This window comes from Clinocottus analis, unplaced genomic scaffold, assembly GCF_023055335.1.
Source record: "Clinocottus analis isolate CAN_PGR_092001 unplaced genomic scaffold, fCliAna1.0.p SCAF_11, whole genome shotgun sequence".
Lineage (NCBI taxonomy): Eukaryota > Metazoa > Chordata > Actinopteri > Perciformes > Cottidae > Clinocottus > Clinocottus analis.
The window spans coordinates 16,688,663-16,713,104 of NW_027175832.1; the positions used below are offsets into that span (position 1 = coordinate 16,688,663).

The 24,442-nt window shown below is 44.2% G+C and overlaps 1 protein-coding gene across 4 annotated transcripts; it reads right to left on the reverse strand.

Annotated features, from left to right (window-relative positions):
- Window positions 1-2,481: 2,481 nt before the first annotated feature.
- On the reverse strand, window positions 2,482-22,348 carry cables1 (Cdk5 and Abl enzyme substrate 1). Of its 4 annotated transcripts, XM_068568492.1 has the most exons (10): window positions 21,587-22,348; window positions 14,471-14,542; window positions 14,233-14,325; window positions 12,972-13,049; window positions 9,236-9,344; window positions 8,083-8,239; window positions 7,856-7,959; window positions 5,035-5,141; window positions 4,698-4,905; window positions 2,482-4,211 (listed from the first exon to the last, which is right to left on the reverse strand). In XM_068568492.1, exons 1-10 carry the CDS (start codon window positions 22,189-22,191, stop codon window positions 4,071-4,073), a joined length of 1,674 nt encoding a protein of 557 aa, XP_068424593.1. In that variant the 5' UTR covers window positions 22,192-22,348; the 3' UTR covers window positions 2,482-4,070. The 4 variants fall into 4 exon arrangements, with proteins under 4 accessions (XP_068424593.1, XP_068424602.1, XP_068424611.1 ...); XM_068568501.1 differs by lacking the exon at window positions 14,471-14,542; XM_068568510.1 differs by lacking the exon at window positions 12,972-13,049 and having other exon boundaries at window positions 21,587-22,347.
- Window positions 22,349-24,442: the final 2,094 nt, after the last annotated feature.

Below are 24,442 nucleotides of genomic sequence, written 5' to 3' on the forward strand. Positions count from 1 at the left end.
TGCAGTGCTTTAGTCCTGACCAAGGTCCACATCGCCATGAGGGATTTTAAAAAAAAAACACCTATTTTTAGGCTCTTTCCTCAAAAATTGCATACCCGAACTAAAACAGGTGTATATCTGCAACCACTAGGTCTATTTGAATATTTATTTGTTTATAATAAAAGACTATATATGTAAGATTCTGTTCAGATGTGTAAATATCAGTCAATATGTTACCGGTTAAGAGTAAATGAAGATGACGCAGAATTTTTTTTTTAAGTGTTCAGGTCTGACTGATTTCTTTGAAATGATGCAGCTGCAAGGTCTAACTAACACAAATCATAGCACAACATGTAAATATGCTAAAATGAAGCAGAACAAAGCTAGAGAGGGTTTAATACAGAAGAAATTCAGGCGAGGTCTCCAAAGTTTGCATTGGAGCACAGATAGCCTGTGAACCCTAGAAGCATGCCTATAAATACATTTGTAGTCAATGTATGATTTGTATAGGCAAACATTAAATATTGCTGCAGAAGACAATCCATGATTGACGGCATCAAACAGGTTCCCATCATTTTTTTTAAAAATGTGTACAACATTTGTCACAATTCACTTCCTTGTTTACAAACTACTGTAAATGGCGGAAAAGCCCTGAGTCACAGTATGATGACAGGAAGGGGGCAAAACGCCGTTTCAGCCAAATGTTGTTATTTTAGAGGGAAGGGCAATAGACCGCAGCTTGCCCCAAACGATGGTACACATATTTTCACAATGAGGGTCACTTGCGTGTGAGCAGGGCTCAGGAAGGGCTGTCAATAGAGCCCTTTATGAGGCGGTGCAGGGGGAATTAGGCCGTCAATGGAGAGGACTAAGCCACGTATGCCGCGTGTCCACGCTCGACCCTGTTCTGTTTGTTTTGATGGCAGCACGGGACCGGTGTGACTGCGGGCCTTGTTTATGTTCGTGTGTCACGAGTGTGTTCCCTCCTCGATGAGAAACTGACCTCTCAAATTGCATCAGAGCCACAAGTGCCATCCATTTCTAGTCAAAACATTGGGGTGAGGGGGTCACACGTGATTTACTGTATTGAAACAATGAGTCCTGGAGGTTTAGCTGAGTTGCGCATTTGCAAGACGGATGTTTCATAACGTGGCTCAGAAAAGCAGCGCTTACTGTGCAAAAGCGTGTCTCCAGTCACTTTGAGGGTTGCCGGTTCAGTCCACCCCATTTGTTTTATGTGCGCAAACATGCAGAAGTTTGAAAGAACGTTTCTCTTCTGTCCAACAAAGTGAATTCTGATCATAATAATAAAAGTGCAAAACAGTTTAAAAGTTTAAAAAACAACATATGAACATAAATTAGGAAACTATAAAGGCCTATATGTGTGTATTGTATTGCTTTCTGGGTGTCTGCTTCTCTAAACTTATTTCATTGTTAATCCAAAAGAGAAACACGTGTTGAAACTGAATTGTACAGGGCTGCAATTGCAGTGCATTTAAAAGCATGTGGAATATTGTGCAGATGCATTTGCCACGAACTCATCTCCAATACTTGTCAACATATGATAAATGTAACATGTCTGCACTCTTGGCCACAATGCAGCAGTGAGAGATATCTCCGGGGGAGGGGATTGGGAGAAAATACAACCTGTGGAAAGGTAGAAACAGAACGTGTTGATCCGGTGGGGATTCTGGGTAATCCCTCGAGGATCAGACCCCTGACCCTGGAGCTTGTTCTGTCTGAATTCTAGATGCTACAGCTCTGCTAACTGATCTACTACCTGAACCTCTGCTCTCTCCACCCGGCGGAGAAGACTCCCGGTGAAGGAAAAGAAAATACCAACCAGCGTTCTCAAGTCTGCCACTTTGTTTAATGAATTAAATTCAAACGTGCATGGATCATACTGCCCCCCGATTAGTGAGAGTGGACCCAAAAATGGCTGATGTTAACTACAGGCTGCTGTCACACATGGAGACGATGCGGTAGCAGTGTGTTCTTTTGGAATCGTGCCTAATTCTGACGTTGGATGATGGATGTAAATTCAGGTTGTATGGACTCAGTAGTAAAGATGAAATGCTGCCCGTATTTGTTTTTCCAACATCTGGACAAGTTAATGAATCCATTGCGCCCTCAAAATAAAAATAAAAATCAAGATTTATTTTGACCAAGGTAAAAACCTAGGTAAAATCTTTGCTAAAATGTAAATCTGGCGATGAACAGGCGTACACTGGGACCTTGTGACATCACCGATGGGTGTGGTTCCAGGTGGGACAAAAGCACATTCCTACCACACCCAGTTAGGAGGTAAAACAGGCTTCAAACCTTCCTCCAGAGAAAGTTTAAGTTTACTGTAATGTTCAAGAGAAGCTGAAAACTTAAGGTGAATTTTAGCGGCCGAGTGCGATCCAGTGAGGCAGGAATTGATGCGGAGTAGTTTCCGTTCACTCAATGCACATAAAAAACACGTCAGAGTCTTGTTTTGATTGAACAAGCAAAGCAATTTATTTACAAACGTACACACAGGTAATAAGTGTCGCCCATGAGTCTTTAGTGTGCATCTTATAGCGAAATCTTTGGGCTTGCAAACAGAAATAAGATCAGTCATTTTTTCACCTTAAATCAGCACAATTCTTGCTTTTTTTTCAACAATTTGGTTTCACGTTGTGATCATTTCAACTCAAACATCATCAATACTTGGAACAGCATTAAATACATTTTTCCTCCCTCAATACTCTGTGGTATTTTCTGAGACAATTTCAAGATCAAACAAGAAAGAAGAATCAAGTTGCGATGCATGCCAAATGAACGGAACGGTAGTTTTTTTTTTCCACATTGGTTGTCAATTTTCAGTTTTTTAAATTTTTTCCAACGACTTTTGTTTTTAAAAAAATCAACAAATGGCGATTCAAGTTAAATGCAAATATTTGATCCGTCGTTGATCCTCGTAGGGATCGCGTTTAGATTTGACTTCTCCTTCGAGGTCAGATGAAGGGTCCCTGAGGCCTGCAGTGACATGGTCTTAATCCGCACAGCCGAAGGACGTTTTCCCTCAATACCGGAGCGCCCTGCTGCTAATCCTGATCACGGTTTAATGGCATTTGTGCACTCATAAACACCTCTGAACTGCCTTCCTGACCCCGTTACAGCACCGTAAATGTGCTCGCAATACACTCTAACATAGAGCACAGGAAATGTGACATTGATAAAAGTGGGTCTGGTCTCTGTAAATCCATAGCAAGCGTTTGACTGGTAGAAAATGTATGGAACACTTCTGTGAAAATAGGAAGTCCCATTTTGTCTGCAAGCACCTGAATGCAAACAATCAATACTTTTCATGCGGATAGTTGTGGCTAGAAACGGTGAATATAGTATACCATAAGAGAGAAAATTCAAACGGTAATGATTGTGGTGTTTATGAACACAGCTTATTTTTCAGGGTTAGCTTATTAATACTCTGAAAAAAATGTCCCCCAATGTCTCACAATAATCAAAAAGTGCACTTTTAAAAGATGATTTGCGAAAAGATGAGTCCCTCTGAGGAAGTGCAGCCAAAACGAGCCCCTTAAAAAGACTTTAGTTGAACTTGTATGCAGGTTAGGAGGCAACCGATTTTTTTTATAAAAGATAGATTAATGAAAAGAGATGATAAAAATGTTACAATCGTCGGTTGCTTTAACTGAGATACAAAGTTCACCATCAGATTCAAACAAGAACAGCTCTCTTAATCAACAAGAGAGCTCTAAAATGTACAAAGTGAAGATGATGACGTAAAAACATGCAAACTAGAAAAACCGCCTGTGTGCAGACGGTTCGAGCCTTTTTTTGTTTTCTTCTTTCAGAAGTCTGTGTCGTGATGATGAATGTGGAAGTCAAACAAGAGGAGGAAACTTTGAGAATTTGCGCGTCCCTTTGGCTGATTCCAGGTCTCTGAGAGGAAGGAGAGCGCCGCCGGCTGCAGTCGAGAGACACCTGGTACCTCGTGGGCTGTCAGGCGGAGGGGGCGAGGAGCGGAGGTGGGAAGGATGGATACCGTGGGAAGCAGAGGATCAGGAGGAGAACCTGCTGGCCGTCCTCCTGATGGGTCACTAATGCTAGGAGGTCTGCAGCAGGCGTCTGTAGTGGGGCATGATCTCGTGTTCGGGCAGGTGCAGGTTGAACTCCAACGCCACCAGGACCGGGAACTCAAAGGCTATCAGCTCTCTGCGGTTCACTCTGAACCTCTCTTCCAGTTTCTGCCAGAAAAAAATGTATATGAAAGAGTTAAATAAGTAGATGTATACCATCCCGCATGGATTATTGCTTCTCATTAGACCGGCTATTTTTAAACCAGCATCACCACACTGGAAAATGGTAGAAGAGGTGAAATGTTAGAATTTGACAGATGATAATACTTTTTTTCTTCCTCTTTTCTGTTTGCAGTTCTGCAGAAATCAGAGCTGAAGTGGCGGAAATTTGCAACTCTGGAGCTTTCCACCCCACTGATTTTACACATTCAAATTGGTAAGTACTATCCATGAAAAACAAAGAAATCTCTCTGTAATCAATTTCCTGGTTAATCAGAAGAAGCAACAGTCAGTTTGCACCATGCGCGATATGCTGACTGGGATTTGAGTGCGTTTGCAATTTAATCCGGTGCGACATGGACACAAAATCATCATCAAAGTATCACGGTGGCGTCGGAGTTATGATCTACGGAGGTGCGAGTGAGGAAAACGTACGTCTATCAGGAGCTTGACCTCGTGCTTCTTGAGATCGCCGCCAATCTTGGCCGCCAGAAGGACACAGGCTCCGGCGCAGAGTTTGCGATTCTGCTTGTTTAGTTTGCCCTGAAGCACCAGTTTCTCAAAGTAGACGAAAGCCATGGCCACCGTCGGCTCCTCATAGCCACATTCATCCTGGGCCAACTTTTTTATCTCCCTTTTCAAGCTGCAGGGAGGCGAAGAAAAACACATAAAAGAAATACGTTAGCGGCAAAGAGAAGAAACCCAACAGGTTAAAGTTAAATCATCTTTGTGTTCGCACGTGCTTCTTACGACACATTTCGGTCTGTTTTACCTCCTAATCTTGCTCAGCGTCAGCCGTATGTGGGGGAATTTCTCCTTGAAGGTTTCGTTCATGCCCTTCTTGAGGTCAGAGGGTTTGACGTATTCAATGACCGTGGTCTGGAAAGGAAAACCAGAGGTGGTGTCAGAATGACCAGACTATCAGCACCGGGCAGCGTGACTGGATCCTCACACACCAGTGTTGGATTCCACGGTCTCACAACGCGGCTGTTTGTCGTGTCACTGGAAGGACAAGTCTGGTTGTATCGTGTAGCTTTCTTATGGTCAAGGAATCCCACGTGAAAAAGTTGTCCAAACACTTTAAATATCCGCTGTTGTACTTGTTCCTTCACTACCACGATCATATCAACTGTGGATGCTTTGAGTCAGGCACTTTTCTTTGTGCTCGTGAGTATTTACAGCAGCAGAATGACGCATCAATCAGCTGATGACAATGAACAATTTCATTATTTACTCCTGTTTGAGTAATGCCAGCTAAAAGCTACAGTGCTGTTTAGCATTTTGGGGGCTCGGGCCTGCAGACGGATGATACAAAAAAAATTATAGAGCACATATTTGGTTCTGTTTTTTTTGTCCATAGGATTTGTTCAGGATAAGAAAAACTAAGCCGGAGAACACAAAACCTTCTGGTTGCTGACCGAGCTTTCCTGACGCGTCAGGCTCCCATTAGATGACTCTGTTTGTTATAACACGCTCTGAGTACCAGGTGGGTGAGTCACATTAAGACCGCATAATAACCCTGCAGAACAAAGTACATTTCTAGCACTTTGCTTAATCCACAACTTAAATGTAAGACCTTCTAGAGGCAAAAGGAGTCTTTCGCTCCGTGACAAGACCATTTACCAGCATTAAAGATGGAGGCACATAGTGACACAGTTAGTCAGACAGGGCAAGAAACACAAGCAGTATTACTGCAAGGGGGAAAATAAAATAAATACCCAAAATGTCCTCTGTAAATACTTTTTGGTTCGACTTTGACCTCCCGTACTTATAGTACACAGGATTATTACAAACCATTCGGCTTCATCGACTTTCAGTTTGACCTCCAACGCTTGAGCCACACACACACACACACACACACACACACACACACACACACACACACACACACACACACACACACACACACACACACACACACAGAAACAATAGTGTGTGTGTGTGTATGTCCACATTTCACTGACAATACACCAAAATAAAATACATGACACTCTTTCAACACAACGAAAAGGTGCATTATTAATAACAAACTATCTGATTGTGTCCGTTGGCGTTTCTTTCTCAGTCAGATTTTGCTGTAGGATTGTCGCCGTGTTCCCAGATTGGAGGAGTTAAATTGGTGTCGAGCTGAAGAACTGGCAACTCAATTCATGGTTTCATAATATATTATCATATCATATCGTTCCAGTCTCTATTCTCAAGCAAATGTGCCAAACTAATACAGTACATCAAATATCTTTGGGTTTTGTACTGGTGGTCGGAGCTACATGAGGATGCCGTGGGCTCTAGAAAATTAGTTTTGGGAATTTAATGATGAAACGATTAACCAAGAAAATTATCTGCAGATTAACGGACAATGAAACATGTCGTTAGTTGCTCCTCTGCTACAGCGAGCAGAGGCTTTTCCAGCATGCAGAAATGACGTTAAACATACAAAACTAACACTGACGTTGGAATCTTCCAATCGCAAAGTGTCCACCGAGTTGAAACAGATAAGAACACACAATGCAACGGTGCGAAAAACATAAGGATGACTCTCTAAACGCTTCTCGTCCAGTATGAATAACGGCGTCCAAACTGAACACCGCGCCCCCGATGGTGAACCATGAAGGAGAACGAATGCTTGTCGGCGGTCTCCGCCAGAGAAAATACCATGAAAGCAAAACCGGCATAAGCAAATGTGTGACCGTGTCTCACACTAACTTGTGTCACCACATAAAAAACACTTCATAATTGCATGTTTTTACCGTGAGGACACAAATCAAACGAGCCACGAAACCAACCACATTCAAAGTGACTTAAAACGATATTCACAGTGTTCTCGGTCACACACACGTTTCCTCAATTGCACGCAGAGTACAAAGACTGCCATTATCATCCAGCCTGAAAGCTGCGGCTTGAGTCATGTCTTCTAGCCAGTGTTCAATCGGATGAGAGTTCCTGTAGTAAACACAATAGCCATTGTTGTGAGACGCTGGGTTTCGTAATTGAAGGAAGAGTGGGAAAAAAACAAAAAACAAACACAGAACCTGACCTTGACTTAACATTTTAGCGATGTCATTCCTTGTTGTGTATTCTGTCCACAGGACAGACTGAGGCGGGAGTCTAGTCGGGTTTTTAGTTTTTATCAAAACTCAATGAAGCGTTTGTTTCTTTTCCGGAAAAATGAAGAGAGGTGTTATTGCTGCGATGAAAACACTTTGCTCACGGTTGCAACTTAATAGCTCCTGCCCACTCGACTGGGGGACTTTTCTGTGTATTCATTCAGATCTCAGAAGGTGGGAGAAAGAGTGAACGTGCTGATTAAAACCTTTCCAAAAACAAATAATATATAGTACAATTCAGGAAGATCTTTAAGAAGGAAATTGTCAATCCAGTCTGTGATTGTTCTAATTGTGGTGGTAAGACTGAGCACTAAGGGCTCATAATGACCAAAATAACCATTAAAAAAAATTGAATTAAGCATCAATAGTGAGATCTTGTTGGACATTTCCACAAACCACGTCAAACAAGAGGTGGTTCAATGACATGGTTGCATTTGCTGCTGCTGCTGTTGTTGTTGTTGTTGTTGTGAGTTAGGATGTGTTTCTCACCATGTAAGAGGGGAAGATGAGGACTCTCTTGTGTTTTCCACAAGGCCACTGAGGGTCGTCCAGCAGATTTGGGTCGTACTCGCGGAAGTCTCCCAAATCATTCCCTTGACACGGACACAAAGAAGAAGTTACCATTTGCGCTACCGTTACCAATAAAAAACTGGATAAAAAAACAAAAAAAAAAGGTAAAAAAAACAACCTGAAATGCATGTTGGGAGTCGACTGACCTGTGTCTAAGCTGCTCTGGTTGCTGTTGGCTCGGCCCAAACTGAGGCTTCTATGGCTGGCGTTGCGAGACTGAGAGAAGGACGAGGTGGAGTCGATGGTGTTTCTTCGACCACCCAGCACGTTAGTGGAATACAGGAACTGGGTGTAGGACACGGTCTGCAGACACAGATGGAGTTATAAAAGCGGTTTCACAACAGCATAAACAGAGTTGAGCTTTCCATTAATCCAAACAGGCTAAACTGGAGTAATGTATCGTTTTCACTCGCTTGTCAGAGCCGAAAAAAGGCACGGTAGCAATAACTTTGAGGGCGTGTCAGCTCGTGTCAAAGTTTATAACACCAGTGAGTCAGCGTGCACATAACAGGAGCCTGGAACTTATTTTCCCAAAATTAAATGCAGCTTTTAATAATGTGATTAATTTTTTAACATGACGATAATGCTGCTTAGAAGAAAAAATACGTGTTGTCTGGTTCAAATATGCTTAAATCGGTGTTGATTATTTCACACATGGACACACTCAGGAAGGGGAGAGACTGTGAAAAGTAGTTCAGAATGACGTGTTTGTGATGTAGCTACTATACTGTTAGCGACTACTTGTTATGAAGGTTTATGAAGCAACAGCGTGCATGTTTCTGACTTGCGCGTTAAAAGCTAGCAACTCTAAGCTAGTCCGGGCGACAAAAACATGTATGAAAACTGTCTAAGTTTAGCACTGATGTTCAAAAACGTAATCTTGGCCATTTTCCTTATGTGCAACAAATTCTTGCAAGAACTCAGATGATATTTAGTGCAGTAATGTTTTTGTATTCAGCAGCAAAATGATGTTGCGTCTCATTTAGCGTGATGCTACCGGAGTGATCCATCTGCCACCGATTCTCATTTGCCTCGATAATGAACTAGTTTTCCTTTTCCCTCTCAGTGGTGGCTCCGTGTAACTTTGAATAAAACTAACAAAAAGTACCAATTAGTCCACATGACCAACCATTGAATGAGAGTAACTAAAATCTCATGTACACATAACTACTACCTCTAAACACATGCACATTTACACAATAGAACATTTGCAGCAATACAATATTCATTTTGTAATTATTACGCAGGGTGATTCTCTATTCCCCCTCTCCACACAGCATCTTACTGCTGGCATCTCACCTTTCCATCAGCCCCCAACTCCACTCCCTCCAGCCCGATCACCATCTCCTTGGCACTGACGCCTCCCGACGGGTGCCGCTGACGCCCTCCTCCTTCCAGCTTTACCTCCCTAATGAACACAAGACCTTTAGAGCTTTCACCGTCCATACGAACCTTCCTACAGCTTCCTTTGACTCCCATCCCTTTGCTCAAGCTTCTCGCTCCGGCCTGCTCTTACTCACCTCCCTATCTCTACCTCACCTCAGGCCCCGTATCGACCCGCACTCGTCGGCCGGTCTAGTTTCTGTAATTGCCTGCCTTTGGGTGCATCGGAGGACAATCGGAAATAAAGAGCACCCTTGGGAGGGAGGATGGAGGGCGAGTACAGTTTCTTTCGAGCGGGGCCCGGTCTCTTCAGACTCGGCTGCTGCCTCACCGAGGCCAGAAATTCCCCACTGCTGTGGCAGATTTGCTGGAGGTCAAATGTTTTTTCTGAAGTCGAAAACTGCTGGAGAGTGAAGTGTGTCAGTGGAGCAAACAGTGGAGCCCGCGACGGCACACATGTTGTATCGGCCAGTCATTTCTGGTATTTATTGTCTGCTGCTGAGGATGAACAGGAGACTGGGGCAATGTCAAACACGAAAACACGTGCCCATTAAGTCATTGTTCAAGCAAACTGTATACTAATTAAAGTGGACATTAGTTACTGCCAGTAGAGGCTACTGAGTGTGTGTGTATGTGCACTGATAAAAGGAGGTTGTACACCTGCAGTCCACCACATTCCCACTCTGGTATCAGTTATTCAGTATGGCAAAGAGGTAATGGCAAGCTGGAGACTCCAATCATTTCCAGCAATTTAACATTAGCGGTAATGATGAACAAAGGTGGTTAAAACAATTAAAATGCAGAATTGCCTTTGTGAGAAGACAAAGGCAGCCAAATATCCACTTGAGTTTGTCATATATTAAATTTAAGCCTTATTTTAGCCCCTTGTCTTTACAACGTGGTTTAATTCCAGAATGTCAGCAGACGTTAAATCGTAACACTGTCTCGTTCTTCGACTCCGTCGTTATCTTCCCGCGCTCGGCCATGCTCTCCGTTTAAAATGGTGCCCGGATAAATAGAAGAAATGACACGGTCGGCCCTCACATGACTCTCCAAGAGTTTTGATGATGTGTGGGGCGAATCTGATAGAATGCAAAACAGTGTTATTTGGCAAACAGGCACATCAGGACACATTGTTGATGGATGCATCAGAGACATGGAGATCCCCAGGCAGCAGACATCTCACAGGACAGTGGCGTTAAACAAAACACCCCCCCCCCCTCCCCCCCCCGCCAAAAAAAGAGGGAAAACATATTAGAAAGCTTTCTAAAAAAGGGAGAGAGCTTTTCTAAGAAGCGATCCAGGAAAAGAATAAACAATGTTGTGCTTCAGTCTGCGGTGAGGAAGGAGGAATGAAAGGAACAATATAAGAAAAGCTGGCGTCGCGTCATAACATGCATGGACAGGAATCGCTGGCTTCAAACATCTGTATGTTCGTAGCGTTATATTCCAAAGTGCTCGTCACGCTCCGCCAAACGCTTCTGAAAAAAAAAACACGACTAACAGAATCTTGACCCTGACCGGCTTCTTTACTACCAAACACTTTACAGCTCATACAAACAGCTTCAAGTTGGCTCGATTGACCTGTAATACTATCCCCCTGCAGTCTTCGCCCATTTGACTAAACTCATTAGCATCAGTAAATAGCACTGTATTCATCCCAGGGAGGCCATTTCCTTTGCATTGAACCCATGTGATTCTTTACACCGGAGGCCAACTGTGACTACAATGCAATGCCAGGAGCACTACCTAACATGCATGTCTCTGAAGGGTCGGAGACACTGAAGCATATGGGGCCACCCATGCAAACATAGGGAGAACATGCAAAGTCTGCACAGAAAAGCCACAGTTGACCCCCAGCGGGATTTGAAACCTAAAACCAACTAAGTGTCACTCGACAGAGACGCCGCCGTGAACAGATGTCCAATCAAATAGTCTTTGGGTCTGTAAAGTGTCGTGTTTAGTTTGACATTTTGGGAGAAAAAAAAACCGCATCCATTTGCTTTCTCCTCCACCGTTAAGATGAGGAGATCAACGCTCACCGCACTCACATCAGTACGCTAAATATGGGGCTATACGTTAGCTTAGCATGAAGACTGAAAGCAGGGGGTGGAGCACCAATCTGATACTGGTGTTTAATTAAAACGCCGTGTGCCTTACTGTGTGTTTGGGTTCATTCTTGTATGTTCACGGCAGCAGGCTTGACTTAAACGTTGCTTTCCTAACTTTATCAAACAAACTGAAGCATGAACACATGGAAATAAATGCACTGAATTGTTATTTATTAAAATAGTGATATCTGATACGAGGTCAGACATGTGATATTAGTATCAGCATCAGTGCATCAATAAAAGTAATCATAAAACATCGTGGTTCATCCGGGGGGAATGTCCCCAGTCACCTTGCTTCAGTCTTAATGCGAAACTCAGATAGCCATCTTATTTCATATTAAATAGACCGATATGGGAGAGTTATTATTGTCAGATAACGCTTAACAAGAAAGCTGATGAGTGTATTTCCCAAAATGTCAAACCATTACTTTTGAAATTAATGATTTCCTTCATGTTCTGTCCCCACACGCTTTTTTGGCACCATGCCAGGCTGCACAGCTAAATCTTTTGTTCATGGGGCGGCAGTTACAGTAATCATAAAGACAGAGCGAGAGAGAAACAACATGCAATCAGCCTTTTGGGGCCCGCTCGTCCGATATAATGTTTTGCACTTCGAACACTTGTAACCCGAAGTCTAACTGTAAACTGTCAATTAGCAGCAACGAGCATTTTAATTGCATAGCCCTGGGGGTTTGTTAACCCTTGACCTTGCACCGATTGGCTGGCTTTGGAAATTCCACAAAAGGGATTGAGCCTTTTATACTCCTCACTAAGCCCCGGTGTGAAGCTTTTATTTCTGTGCATTGTGTTCTCTGGCGCTCATCTGTCCCCTTTTCCTCTTTCACTTCCACCAAGACGCACCGTTTCATGTGACGGGGAGGGGGGGGGGCGTCACGGCATCGGCTGTACCAAAGCTAACCCGTGAAAGCCAGGTGGGTTCCCATTACACGACATCAAGAGTCTCTACAGATGAGCCAGACATGTTCTTCTTCCGAACCAGGCAAAGATTGAACACAAAGGGTTTCTGAGAAACTGGCACGACTGTGCGCAGGACACGCAGCAGAAACTCTAGGCGGCCAGCTGTGGATAAATAAACCAGTGGACAACACATGCAATAAATTAAGAGCTAACGTTTCTAAATCTGAGAAACAGGAACCCCGTCGGAAAAAGTGAGTCTTAAATTGCTAAATAGCCAAAGCGACAGTTGCAACAGACAAAAATGGGTTGATTTGGAACAACAAAAAGGGGAAGGAGGGCTAAAAGCCATGGGAGCCATTAGGGGGGGGAAGCAAATACAAGCAACAAGCACTGGGCAACAATTAACAGAATGAATTAGTTTAAGCCCATTTCAGCCCGCTGTTTATTTATTGATCAAACCTTAATGGTAAAAATGCATCCACCAAAACCAGCCCGTAGCAATGTATGCACCAGTCAGAGGAGAGTACATCCACAGAAGAAAGAGCGATGAGAAAACAAAAAAGGGAAAGAGGGAGCACAGGCCGGAGGAGGTTAATAAATTCGGCATGCTGTAGGATACATACCCTGCTTGGCTACAATCTCGATAGGGCAGGACAGAAAATACACTATAGAAGGATCTTCTGCCACTGATAAGGACTATCCTATAAAAACAAAAATAGTAAACAAGCTAATCAATATCTATCTGACAAGATCCACAGGTTAAAGTTGGAGAGAGTGTGCAGTAAAAATAAGAATGAGGAGAATGAGATGAGACTTTGTGAAATGAGTGTGTGCTGTTTCGTGCTATTGTGGCACGTGTAGCATGTGGTCAGGGGTTTGGAGGCAACAATGATGCATTTTTGTTGTAAGGTAACTTCAGTTAACGTTTGCTATTTTTAGAATAAATGTCCAAGTATGTGTGTAAAACGTGCACGTGTGACCAGTTAGCAGCACGTGGGGAATGAGGCTTAATTAAAAAGGAAAGTCTTTAAACAGCTGCAACTCATAGAAACATCATTTATCTCACTACTTGGGACCAAAATCAACGTTGGATATAAAGCATCAGTTGATCAAAAAGCAGTTTTTAAATAGTGTGTGTGTGGGGGGGATCCAGCTCAGTTACTCCCCATCAGACGTGGCTGTGCGTATCAGGACATCTTTACCCATCAGGAGTCCTGATTTAACAGGACAAACTCTTCCAGAGGGTGCACCGGTTGTCTAGAAGACATACTGTACTGACATCTGGGAAATTATTTTCTCAGAAAGCACAAGAACTACACTGTGCATCACAGAATACCTTAAAAAAATAAGCAACAACAACAGCCGCCTCAATTAGATTTAAAATCCAAAGAATGTGACGCTGATAACGCTGAAAGTCCCCGGAGCAGTAAACACTTCCTGGGACTCCTGTCCTGGATTACAACAACCATCTTTCCTGTGTTTACATTCCGCACACCCGGTAACACATCAACACTAACACCAGCGTGCCATTTTTTTTTTGTTGCGTGTGGGATTTGTTGTGTAGTGCATACATGCTTATGTGATACAATGATATGTGATTTAGCTTTGAGGAGTGAATTCATTGTGAGATTATGATCCAACAGTGATCGACTAACCATTTGAATGAAACTCAATCAGATTATACTCCTGTGTGAAATGGAGAGGATCCTCAAGCGCCTACATGTCCTTCATGGGTCAGAATGACATGCAGTGACAGGGCCTGGGCTGCTTGAATACCATGTGGCTTGTAAAACATCCACACTTGCAGTTCATTGACCGCGGCAGCCTGCCATTATCCACCGAGGACTTGTATTGACTAAGTGGTGGCGTTGTTTGCCTTCATACCTTCCATTGCGAATATCATGTTGCCTCATGCTTTTTATGAAGTGGATCTTCTTGAAGCTCTTTGGTCGGGGGGAACCCGATAGGGTTCGGCATCTAGAACGTAAAAACAAACACAAAACATCAGTACCTCGAAAAAAAACCCAGAGAGAATCCCATTGGGATACGTTACACTGAGCCGAGTGTCAGAATCGTATACAGTGTGAGACAATGTGAGCGGTACTTCAGTGCAGTTCGCTACCTGCGGAGAGGAGCATTCTCCTCAATGTCCTCTAGCGTTTCAAGCGAAGAGCGCTGAGAGATGAGTCTCCGTCTGGAAAGACAGACAGAGACCAAGTTAGGAGATATGAAGACATCATCATACCAAACACAGGACCAACTGCCCTGCAAAACAGCTTAGAGGAGAACTAATGCTGGCAAAATAAAGATATAATCCTCACTGTGATCTTTTTTTTTTTGTGCCAAACACATGGATACATAGTCCTGCAAAGCAATTTGAATAAAAGGTACAGCACTAAATCAAAGCCAATTCCACAGCACAGCAATACCTAAAATGGCGAGAGTGGGCGTTAAAAATCAATCCATTTTCCTCGCAATCTGCGGTCAGTCTAGCTTTCAGAATAAAACCAAAGCATCAGCATTCACAGACAAAAAAAAAAAATCGCCATTTACCTACTTTGTGTAACTCAATGGGTCAATAAGTGGGTGAAGCCGCTCTGAACCTCGCTATACTTTTACACAACTACTGAGGAACTGAATAGCATGGGAGATCACACACACACACACACACACACACACACACACACACACACACACACACACACACACACACACACACACACCACGTATTTTCCAGCAATCTGTCAGTATCTTTTGAAAATGTTTGAAATGATGTCCGCTATACCAATATCCTTCAGTTTAAGGATTATAGAGGCAATATTAACAAAACCAGCGTTTTATTAAAAAAATATTCTTGAAGAAAATCCTTTCTGAAGTTGGAAAGATTTCATGATTTAGACAAAGATGTTCTCGAAGAAACGACGTAATAATTAGACGCCGCATACATTGCCAACACATTTCATTCAGTATCCAGAAACCATTTTTGGTTCGACACAAAAGCCCTGAAACTCCACTTGACTGAGGCCACTGAGGCCGTGGAGCAAAAGGTCAAACGACAGTGTGAAATCATCGCTCAGTCTCCGTCTGTTCCGCGTGGTTCATTTACAAAAAAAACAAGTCATGGCCGGTTGAGTTATGATCATCCACCAACACCACTGTGTGACTCTGTGGTCAATGATCGCTCCTCAATCTGGCATCCAGCACCGAAACATTTTCCAGGATCAGAAAATCGCTAAGAGGATAACGAGCTGGCTCGGAAAGCACTTTGTGTAACACATTTTCTCACAGATGGCCTTTATTTTACACTTTGGTTTGCACGGCTCGACGGGCTAATTCTGCCGGACCACTTCTCCAGGATCGGCTGCCAGTGTAAGAAACAAACCCGCGTATGGCCGCCAAGTAAGCCTGAGCCGTTCCAAAATTAGATTGTAATTGTATGTTTAACACCACAATAACGACATAATCCAACATTAATCTGCTTTATGGAGTGGCCACATTTAAAAGCAGCGGAAACAAACACATTAGTGGTCAAATAAGTAAAACATGAAGCATCCTCCCGAGGGGTCCGTTAGCAAATCAGCAGCAGCAGAGTCGGTGAAGCTTGGAAGGTTTTCAAACGGACGCCTGCTCACACCATTGCGTATTTCATTTCATCTTGGACTACGCCATTATTTTCGCTTTAGAGCCGGCAGCATTTGAGCGAGCGGACGACACTCGCCCTGACCCAGCGCCTCTTCACTGGACATTTCATAAAAAGAGGGAGATGGCGGAGTGGCTGGTTAATGAACGACAGAGCGCGAGGACAGATTAACAAAAGATGACTCGGTCCTCGAGGATCTCCCGGGGTTTAAACCAATACCAAAGCAGAGTGAACATAGTGTGTCTGAGGAGACGGGGTGAGACAAGTGTGTACATGAGGACTGAGACTGGAGCGGACAAGAAACCGAGAGGCATCGCGCCGGCTTCCCGTCTGCACTGCATATTATGACCTGAATATTATGACCCGACTAGTCAGAAACTGGGAGGAGCAGAATTAAAACACTCTGATGAAGAGCATAAAGAACAGCAGATTGTTCGGTCCAGAGGAACAACAGACAACTGACATGGTTGTTATCTCTGCCTGATGGTCAGACGGGAGGATAATTTGTGGTCATGTGATTTATAGTCTTACATCATCCTTCTGATGGAGGCTAGATAAAGACCTGAGACTACAGACAGTCTATCTTTCTCATGATGGTGCATCACTCCATCTTAAAACTACTCATCAAATTAAGCTTTTAGAACAGTTCAGGTCAAAAGAAAACATTTCCATGTTGCCGTGCTTCCATATTTTGATACGTCAAGAGCTGAAATAGGACGTTGGCGTGAAACATATGACTGTCTTTAGCTAATGAGGATGTAAAAATCACCTCATCCGACTCTTTAATCCCAAACTGAATTAAGTCTCCAACTGAAGGCTTAACTTAAAGCTGCACTAATGGATATCTTTGTACGAATAGATGGATCAAATGACTGATGTGTAAAGTGAGAGGTATCGGATGTAGCATTGGAACTGACAGTGCAGAGCTTTTCAGAGAGCTTTACAATATTTCAGCTTTTGGATTTTCGGGGCCAACAATTCCACTGTTTGGGTGCACTCGCTGGATGCAGCAGGCAGCGGTTTGAAAAAACCCTTAAGCACTAGCAGCCGAGCATGAAACAGCAGAAAACTATTTGCATCTAGCGCCGAACATAATGAAGCATTTTATCAGCTAATGAGCCCGATACTGTTCTCAGTTGAGAACTAAAAGAGTGAATATTTGGCTTTCATAACGCGGCCAAAAGGCTTCAGAAGTCTGACTTAGATAAATAAAGTGCTACTGTCTTTTTAGGACAATTTCCTCTTGTTGTTTTTTTTTTTTGGGACAGTGTTTCCTTGCAGCGCTGCAGTGGAGGGATGGCAACAAAAAGATGGGATTTCCTACGAAAAAGCTTGCAACGTTGCTGCTGATGCCTCGTGTGTTAAGCTTTAGCTGGATTTTCGGAGGAAAATCCAGCTAAATGTGATTTGTGTGACATCATTTCCAGCAACCAAGAGCCCTCAATCTACATAGAGGCATTGAGTTTTGCATTAGGAAAGACAGAGACATCCAACCATGTCCTTTGACTGAGCAAAGACTGTGACACTGTATATGTGCCAAAGAAGAAGTAACCTCTTATTGTGGCCATCTGTCTGCATTCTGTGTGACACTTTGTCGTTGGTCCAATCCAGAAATCTCACTGAATTGTTACTGATCCATAACACTCATTCAGTAGTGGGCCCATGGGAAGGTACGCACTTCATAAGGACACAGCTGAACTGTGAGGACTTTGAGCAGACTCAAGGACCTGTCGGTCGACCGCAGCAGCAGGACGTGCTTCTAATGCAAAAGATGTTCGTTAGCGCGCTACAAATCCTGGAAACAATAACACTGGGCTGGCAACTTATTCACCACAGACACAACTAGTGGAACAGTCTGTATTCACCCAGTTTGACTTTAACAGGGCCGGGCCAAAAGCTTCAAAGCAACCTTGGTGTAAATCAGTGCCGAAGGGGCAACTACAAGCATCCCTCCGCATCTCCAACACAATCCCTGCAGTTGTCGCCTCCGGTGATGCAACTAAAGCATGTTTGGTCAATGCAACCCATGCACCATTGAGATCTGCAAACACACTGCACATCCTCTCGCAATGAAACCGTTTCCAAAAAGGCGATGAATAATCCTGCCCAGCAGTGCCATGCAACGATGCTGTAAAACTCAAGTGGACTATTTAGATGTGGAGATTAGACAGTTTCACACGTACGCCCTGTTGGCAGCTTGCCACAGGACGTAGTCTTCCATTTTGCCGGAGAGTCGCCGAGTGGAAATGAATGCCATGTTCAGGGCTTCTTCGACAGAAGTGCAGCAGAGGCTATCGGAAATGTGATTACAGTTTAGTCCCTCTGATCCGCAAACACACGAGGAGTACAAACAGGATGCATCAGCAGATTATACACAAATGAATTGGGGGAAAAGAGATGTTAAAGAAACAAATACAATTGTTCTTTCCGCTGTTCAGTGTGAGAAACACAACAACACATGTTGTGGAAGCTTAACTCCTGGATTTAGCCTCGAAGTGCATAAAGAAGAACGCGAGCGGACCTTCGTCACGCCGTCTCATCCTTGAAGTGGGTTTTCTCCGTCCAAAATAAATGAAGCATTCTTACATAATCCCGGGATTATGCCAGCCATGACCTCAGCGGACAACAATTCACCTCATAACCAAAACTATGTGACCCGATGACACAAAGCTCCACGGGGCCAGTATAATGACATGTGCTGCTTGTTTTCCAGCCACAACCGTCTGCTGCCTCATGTTTGAAATTTAAAAAAAAAAAAAAAGAGCTTGTAAAAATACTGAACATTATTCACTCTGCACTAGCTAACGGAATGTAACTAAAAGAAGACAAGGGGCGGGGGGGAGGGGGGCTTGGATATGTTTTATGGGGGAAAAGGATGAAATGAGCTCGACACCTTAGGCAGAGGAGGCCAGATGGTAAGAGGTATGCTATATTTAAAGCTGCAGCTGAGGCGTGGAAGGAAAGCTGAACACGAAAAACAGCCATCATTTCCAAGCAGTGGATTCTGATGAGGATATGGTCAAAAGCAGCTTTGTTCGTAGAGCATCTCTTTTGGCAGCACATCACAGGCTCCGCGACTTCCTGAACGGGAGCAGGCCTGAACGCTAAAAAGTCTGAGGGGAGAGTGTGTCCCTGATGCCTCTTGGGAGAGGAAGTGGAGGACAGAAAATACAGAGCGCGCAGCCGAGCCGCTTCTCAGAAAGCCTGGGCATCCTGCCTCACCCAGCCGGAGACCTCTGGACACGTTGCCACCAGCTGACCTCGGGAAAACAAGCCGGGCACTGTGCGGAGCCTCTCGCCCTCTCGCACGCCGCCGTCGGAATATGGCCGCGCTCCATCAACAGGTTGCTTGCTTTTCGACGCTATAATTTTGGGAGACATCCTCCAAGCACATTCCACAGGCACGGTTTAACGACGGAGAAATGAGATGCAACCCGGGCTGGGTTGGAAGGATGGAAAACTGGCAGATCTTTTTTCTTTTTTTTTTGTACGGTTCATGATTTATGGAATCATTTTCCAATATTTGACGGTTTATTATTCAGGAAACGTTCTCGCAGGGCTGCTTTTGAGGAATTTGGCTTCTTTTGTTGTTTAACATGAACATGTGTAGTACATATGATATGATGCCCTGACTATTATTTCTTCGTAGTTTTGTGAAATGCAATGTCATTTGAAACTACATACACAACAATGTTATACATCACATTAAATGTACAGCATGGTTCCTTGTTTGAATCATAACTCTTTTTTCCATTTGCAGACTGAAAGTTCATGCTTGACCTTGAAAACAGCAGTCGACAGAACAACCTCACCACACGGCCCATTCAGTATTTGTTCTGGAGCTTTCAACCGTGTCACATGATCTTACTCAGCATGGGGGGGGGGGGTCTCAGCTGCAGTGGAATTGCAGATTTTGAAATTTCCGTTTTTCTTTTTTTCCCCCCCCCTCAGACTTCTCATCCACGTTGGCTCAAAAGTACAATCTAATAAAGGAGGACTGACATTTCCAAAGTCAAGAAGGAACTTGCAAACTCTACTTTTGCGCCAACATGAACAGGAGGTCCTTAAAAAAAAATGTGTGGGGGGGGAAAGGAAAGTACAAACATCTTTAATTCCACGACAACTGGGCAAGCACCATCTGCAGCAGAAGCGTGTGTGATATGCATGAGAACTCCAAAGAAAACAACAAATCTGGTTTAGTGTTTTGTCAACTAATGCTAACTTCCTTGAGCCTGTGTTTCGCTTTAGTTCTGTTTCCTTTGCACAGCAGCGTTAATGGATTGTGCTTCATTGCACCGTGTTTCTAATGGTTGCTTATTCCTCTTACTTTGAGTGTCAGTAAGTGGCCTCTAAGAAAATAAATGAATTTCAAATGAATAATAGTGTCTTGGGTGTTAGAAAACGTATTGAATGCACGTCTTTCACTATCAAAAAAAAAACAACGCAGATTAGAAGGGTTCGAAGGGTCTTAGTTTGGCAGCGCAATTTCTATGAGGTCAGGAAGGGGAACTAAATGCCTATTGAGTGTTTCCCTATGAAGCAGAGCTTCCTGAGAAGTCTGGCAAGGACACCAGAGTGAGGAGAGAGACTTGGGTAAGAGGGGGCGAGGGGGGCTCTGAAAGGAAAGCGGAGAGGATTCGACAGCAGGTTCCGACAGTGAGGGAACCATGAGGCGACTGCTACCGACAGCTGTCCTGCTCCGAGGTCAGACTGGCCAAACTCTCCTTGGGCCTCCGGCGTGAAAGGCAAAGTAGCCAGAGAGGACACTTAAAAGACATGCTCACGGAGCAGCAGGCCACTGTTGTTTATGTACAGTAGTTGGACAGTGAGGGTAGAGTTACAGGACGTCTGCACCACACTGAGGGGAAGGAGGCGGCAGGTGTGTGACAGGGTTTTGGAATGACATTCACTCACAATGATTTCAGGTCGAGTGCATTTGTGGGCGTAAATAAAAACTTCTGGAGGTGCGAGTTCTCTCTCGTCTCTGGGGAAACTATATGTTACAGCTGCAGAGCTGCAGTCACACTGCATCCATCCATCCACCCCTCTGCAGAACAGTGGATCATAAGACGGTGTCCTCCTGCATGCCGCACATAAACAAGTTGTGTATCGTTGCCTCCGTGCGACCGCCGAACCGAAAGACACCTTTCCAAAAACGGTCGGCTTGGAAAAGAAAGTGCGAGAAAAGACTTCCAAGAGTTTATTCAGTCACTCGTTCAGGGCCCTGGTTAATGTGGGGAAACAAAACACACACACACACACACAAACACACACGTATTGCATTGGAAGTGTGCCAAATTGAGAAATGAAGGAGATAAAAAAAGAGACCTGATGACCTACTGTAGGCTGGTGGTGAATGCAAAGCAACAAAAACAAACTGCACCAGAGGGTTAGTAATAACGACATGTTGGGAGTTCACCAAAACATGCTCCAATAACACGGTTATAGGAGCATGACAGCGATGTTCAGCTGAACGGCCTGACTGTGCAGATCCTGCAGACGAGATTTGCCTCTTTATCATCTCTCACACACACTCACTCACACTTGCACTGCATGTTCCCCCAAAAACGCGCCCCCCGCCGACGTGCACGCCGTTACCTTGATCGCTGCAGCTCTATGGCAGAGTTGGCGATCTGCACGCCCTCCAGGCTGTAGTTCTGCGAGGACTGCCTGGAGTAGGCGGCGGGTAGGATTCCCTGAGTGTACGTCTGCAGCCTCCCTCTCGTCGACGCCGGGACCGCGGAGAACGGAGAGCTGAACGTCGCGGGCAAGAAAGCGTCGCCCTCCGTGCCCGCGCCCGTCGGCGCGGCCGCGGCGGGACCCGTCCCGAGACCGGCCCGGCTGCTGGCGAGGAGAGCCTGGTTTGCGAATGCGAGCGCCTGGGCGGCCGTGTTCGCCGCCGCCGCCGCAGTAGCGGCAGCGGCGGCGGCGGCGGCGGCGCCAGCAGCGGCGCCAGCCGCTCCGTGCGCAGAGCGCCCTGGAGAAACCAGGCTGCGTCTAGTCCGAGCCTCAGGCGAGTCCTCCTCCTCCTCGGTCTGATTGTCCGCATCGTCCTGCACGGGTCGGCCGTCCAGGGAGATGTTGCTGAGAAAGGACAGCGCCGCTTGCCTCCTCCTCGGGTCGATGCGTTTCCGCGTATGCTCGATGCTGGAGTGCTTGATCTGCTGGAGCGTGGACGTGTTGCTGCTCGTGGCAGCCGCCATGGTCCGCTCCCAGTGGTCCCAGTCCCCCCCCCCCGCAGTGGCGATCTTACCTCGCCGTCATCGGTATGTTGTGTTATTCGGGCTGGTGTTGGTGAATGGTAGTGGCCCGTCGTTTAAGTACACGCGTCCAACTGGGTGAAAACAGGGAGGTCACGTGTGTGCTGTATTGTGGCAGCACATAGAAAATGTGGACCAATGGGCGGTCGGGAATACATGTGTTTTTTTTCTCTCTCTCTCTCTCTCTCTCTCTACCTTTTTTTTCCTCACCACTTCTGGCAGCAGTGTTTTCCAAAATTACATAAACTAAACACTGAACACATTTCTCTGAGACGGTCCCGGCCTGCACAATGACGGCCTGGAAAGCAGCATTGCTATTATATGCATCGATTTGGAAAACACATTCCTCCAAGAAATGTGTGCCACAATGGCAGGAACGCGTCACAGCTCCCTCTGCATGACTGATTTCAGTCCAGCATGACGAAAGATGCGTCCTCTGTCCACTCGAGGAAAGAGCAGTTTGTTTGCACAATGACAAACGGCCGCTGACAGAAAGGGGCCTGGCTCTTGTTTTGAAAAAATATATCTTTTTTTTTTTTTTTTGTATTGCACAGGTCAGCATTTCTGCAGCAATTGCGCCATCTGTCTGCTTGACATGCATTGCGTGTGCTTTTTTTGTAGTTGCTATAAGCCCATTAAATATGCCATCTAGTGGTCTTTTGGGGTGACAACCACAGTATCTTAAGCAGGAGCATATACTGTGTATACAGATGGATAGCCTACACGTTTTGATGAAGAGCTCAGGAGCGACAGGGTTGGAGGATAATCATTATTTTTGCCTTTTTAATTGAAGATGTTTAATGTATTGTTGCCTCCACACTTACATGTGTTTCTCGATTTTCAGAGAGCATTGAGTAAAGCATTGAAGACACACAGCCTTGTGGGGAATACTGCTATTCCCCAAATGAATTCAATTCAGTTTATTTTGTATGGCCCAAAATCACAAATACAACATTTGCCTCGGAGGGCTTTACACACAGAGACATCCCGGGACATCACATCGGAGCAGGAAAAACTCTCCTAAATAAAAATAGTAAAAAAAAGCTTTCACAGGGAAATAAAGGAAGAAACCTGGGGGAAAGCAACAGAGGAGGATCCCTCTCCTCTGATGGATGGAAGTAATAGATGTCATGTCCACCAGAAGTCCACCTTTGTCTGACAAAATGGGTTTGTTGTTTGCATTATTGAGCAATAGAGTGATGGTAAATAATCCCTGCCATGGTCAGATTAATCTGTGGAACACAACATGTATACTGTAATAAGGTAAGCAGCAGAAATCACTTGTCGGCTTTTCATTAGACCCAAAAAACAACCAGTGCTCCCATGCTTACATTGTATTAAATGTTCTGTATGTCAGTTTGTGTTGAATGACTTCATTTAGGATTACTCCCTGTGAACACAATATAAACTAAACGTATTGACATTCTTACATGGGACCAAAAGATTGCATAATCTTGGGAATGATGAGCAATTTGGGGATTCAACCTTGTTTCACAAAAATGTTCTTCTCTCTTTTTTCTATATCAGTTATTAACATGTCAGTTCATAACATGGACACTTGGTTTTGAAGCGGGGAGAAGAGCATCTTTGTGAAACGAGGTTAAATCCCCAAATCACACTCGTGAATCTACTGCTGCCCCAGGAAGATATCTAACCCGGTGGTTCGCAGCCATGTTCATCCTGTTCAACATCACCACAAAATCTAAATATGATGAAAGTTCTTTATTTTATCATGCGCACTCTGGTAAAGTTCAAGTCCCACAAGCAATCCCTGGTGAAATGAGCTGTACTGTGCTTAATGTCCTCATTTTATTTTGTTTTATTACACTCTTTTTCTTTTAAACACATATTATGGCAGCTAAATTGTCTGATAGTAATTTGAGCAGATATGAAAGTATAGTTGCGACAACTAAAATTCATCATTACTCACTCAAAATCAAATTTCAGCAACATTAACTTTAAACCATGTTTGATCATATATGTTGTATGTATTAAATATATACAATGTTACATTCCTTTTAAAATGGGGCACAAACCAAACGTTGCAGGTATAGAAATGATAAATAGATAGCGTGTAATTTGGCTACAGCCAAAACACGAATAAACCTGTTCTCATCTGCAGAGTTGAGCTTATGAAACAGACAAAATATGTAACATTGGACTTTTAAAAAAAAATGTTTGTATTAGGATTTGT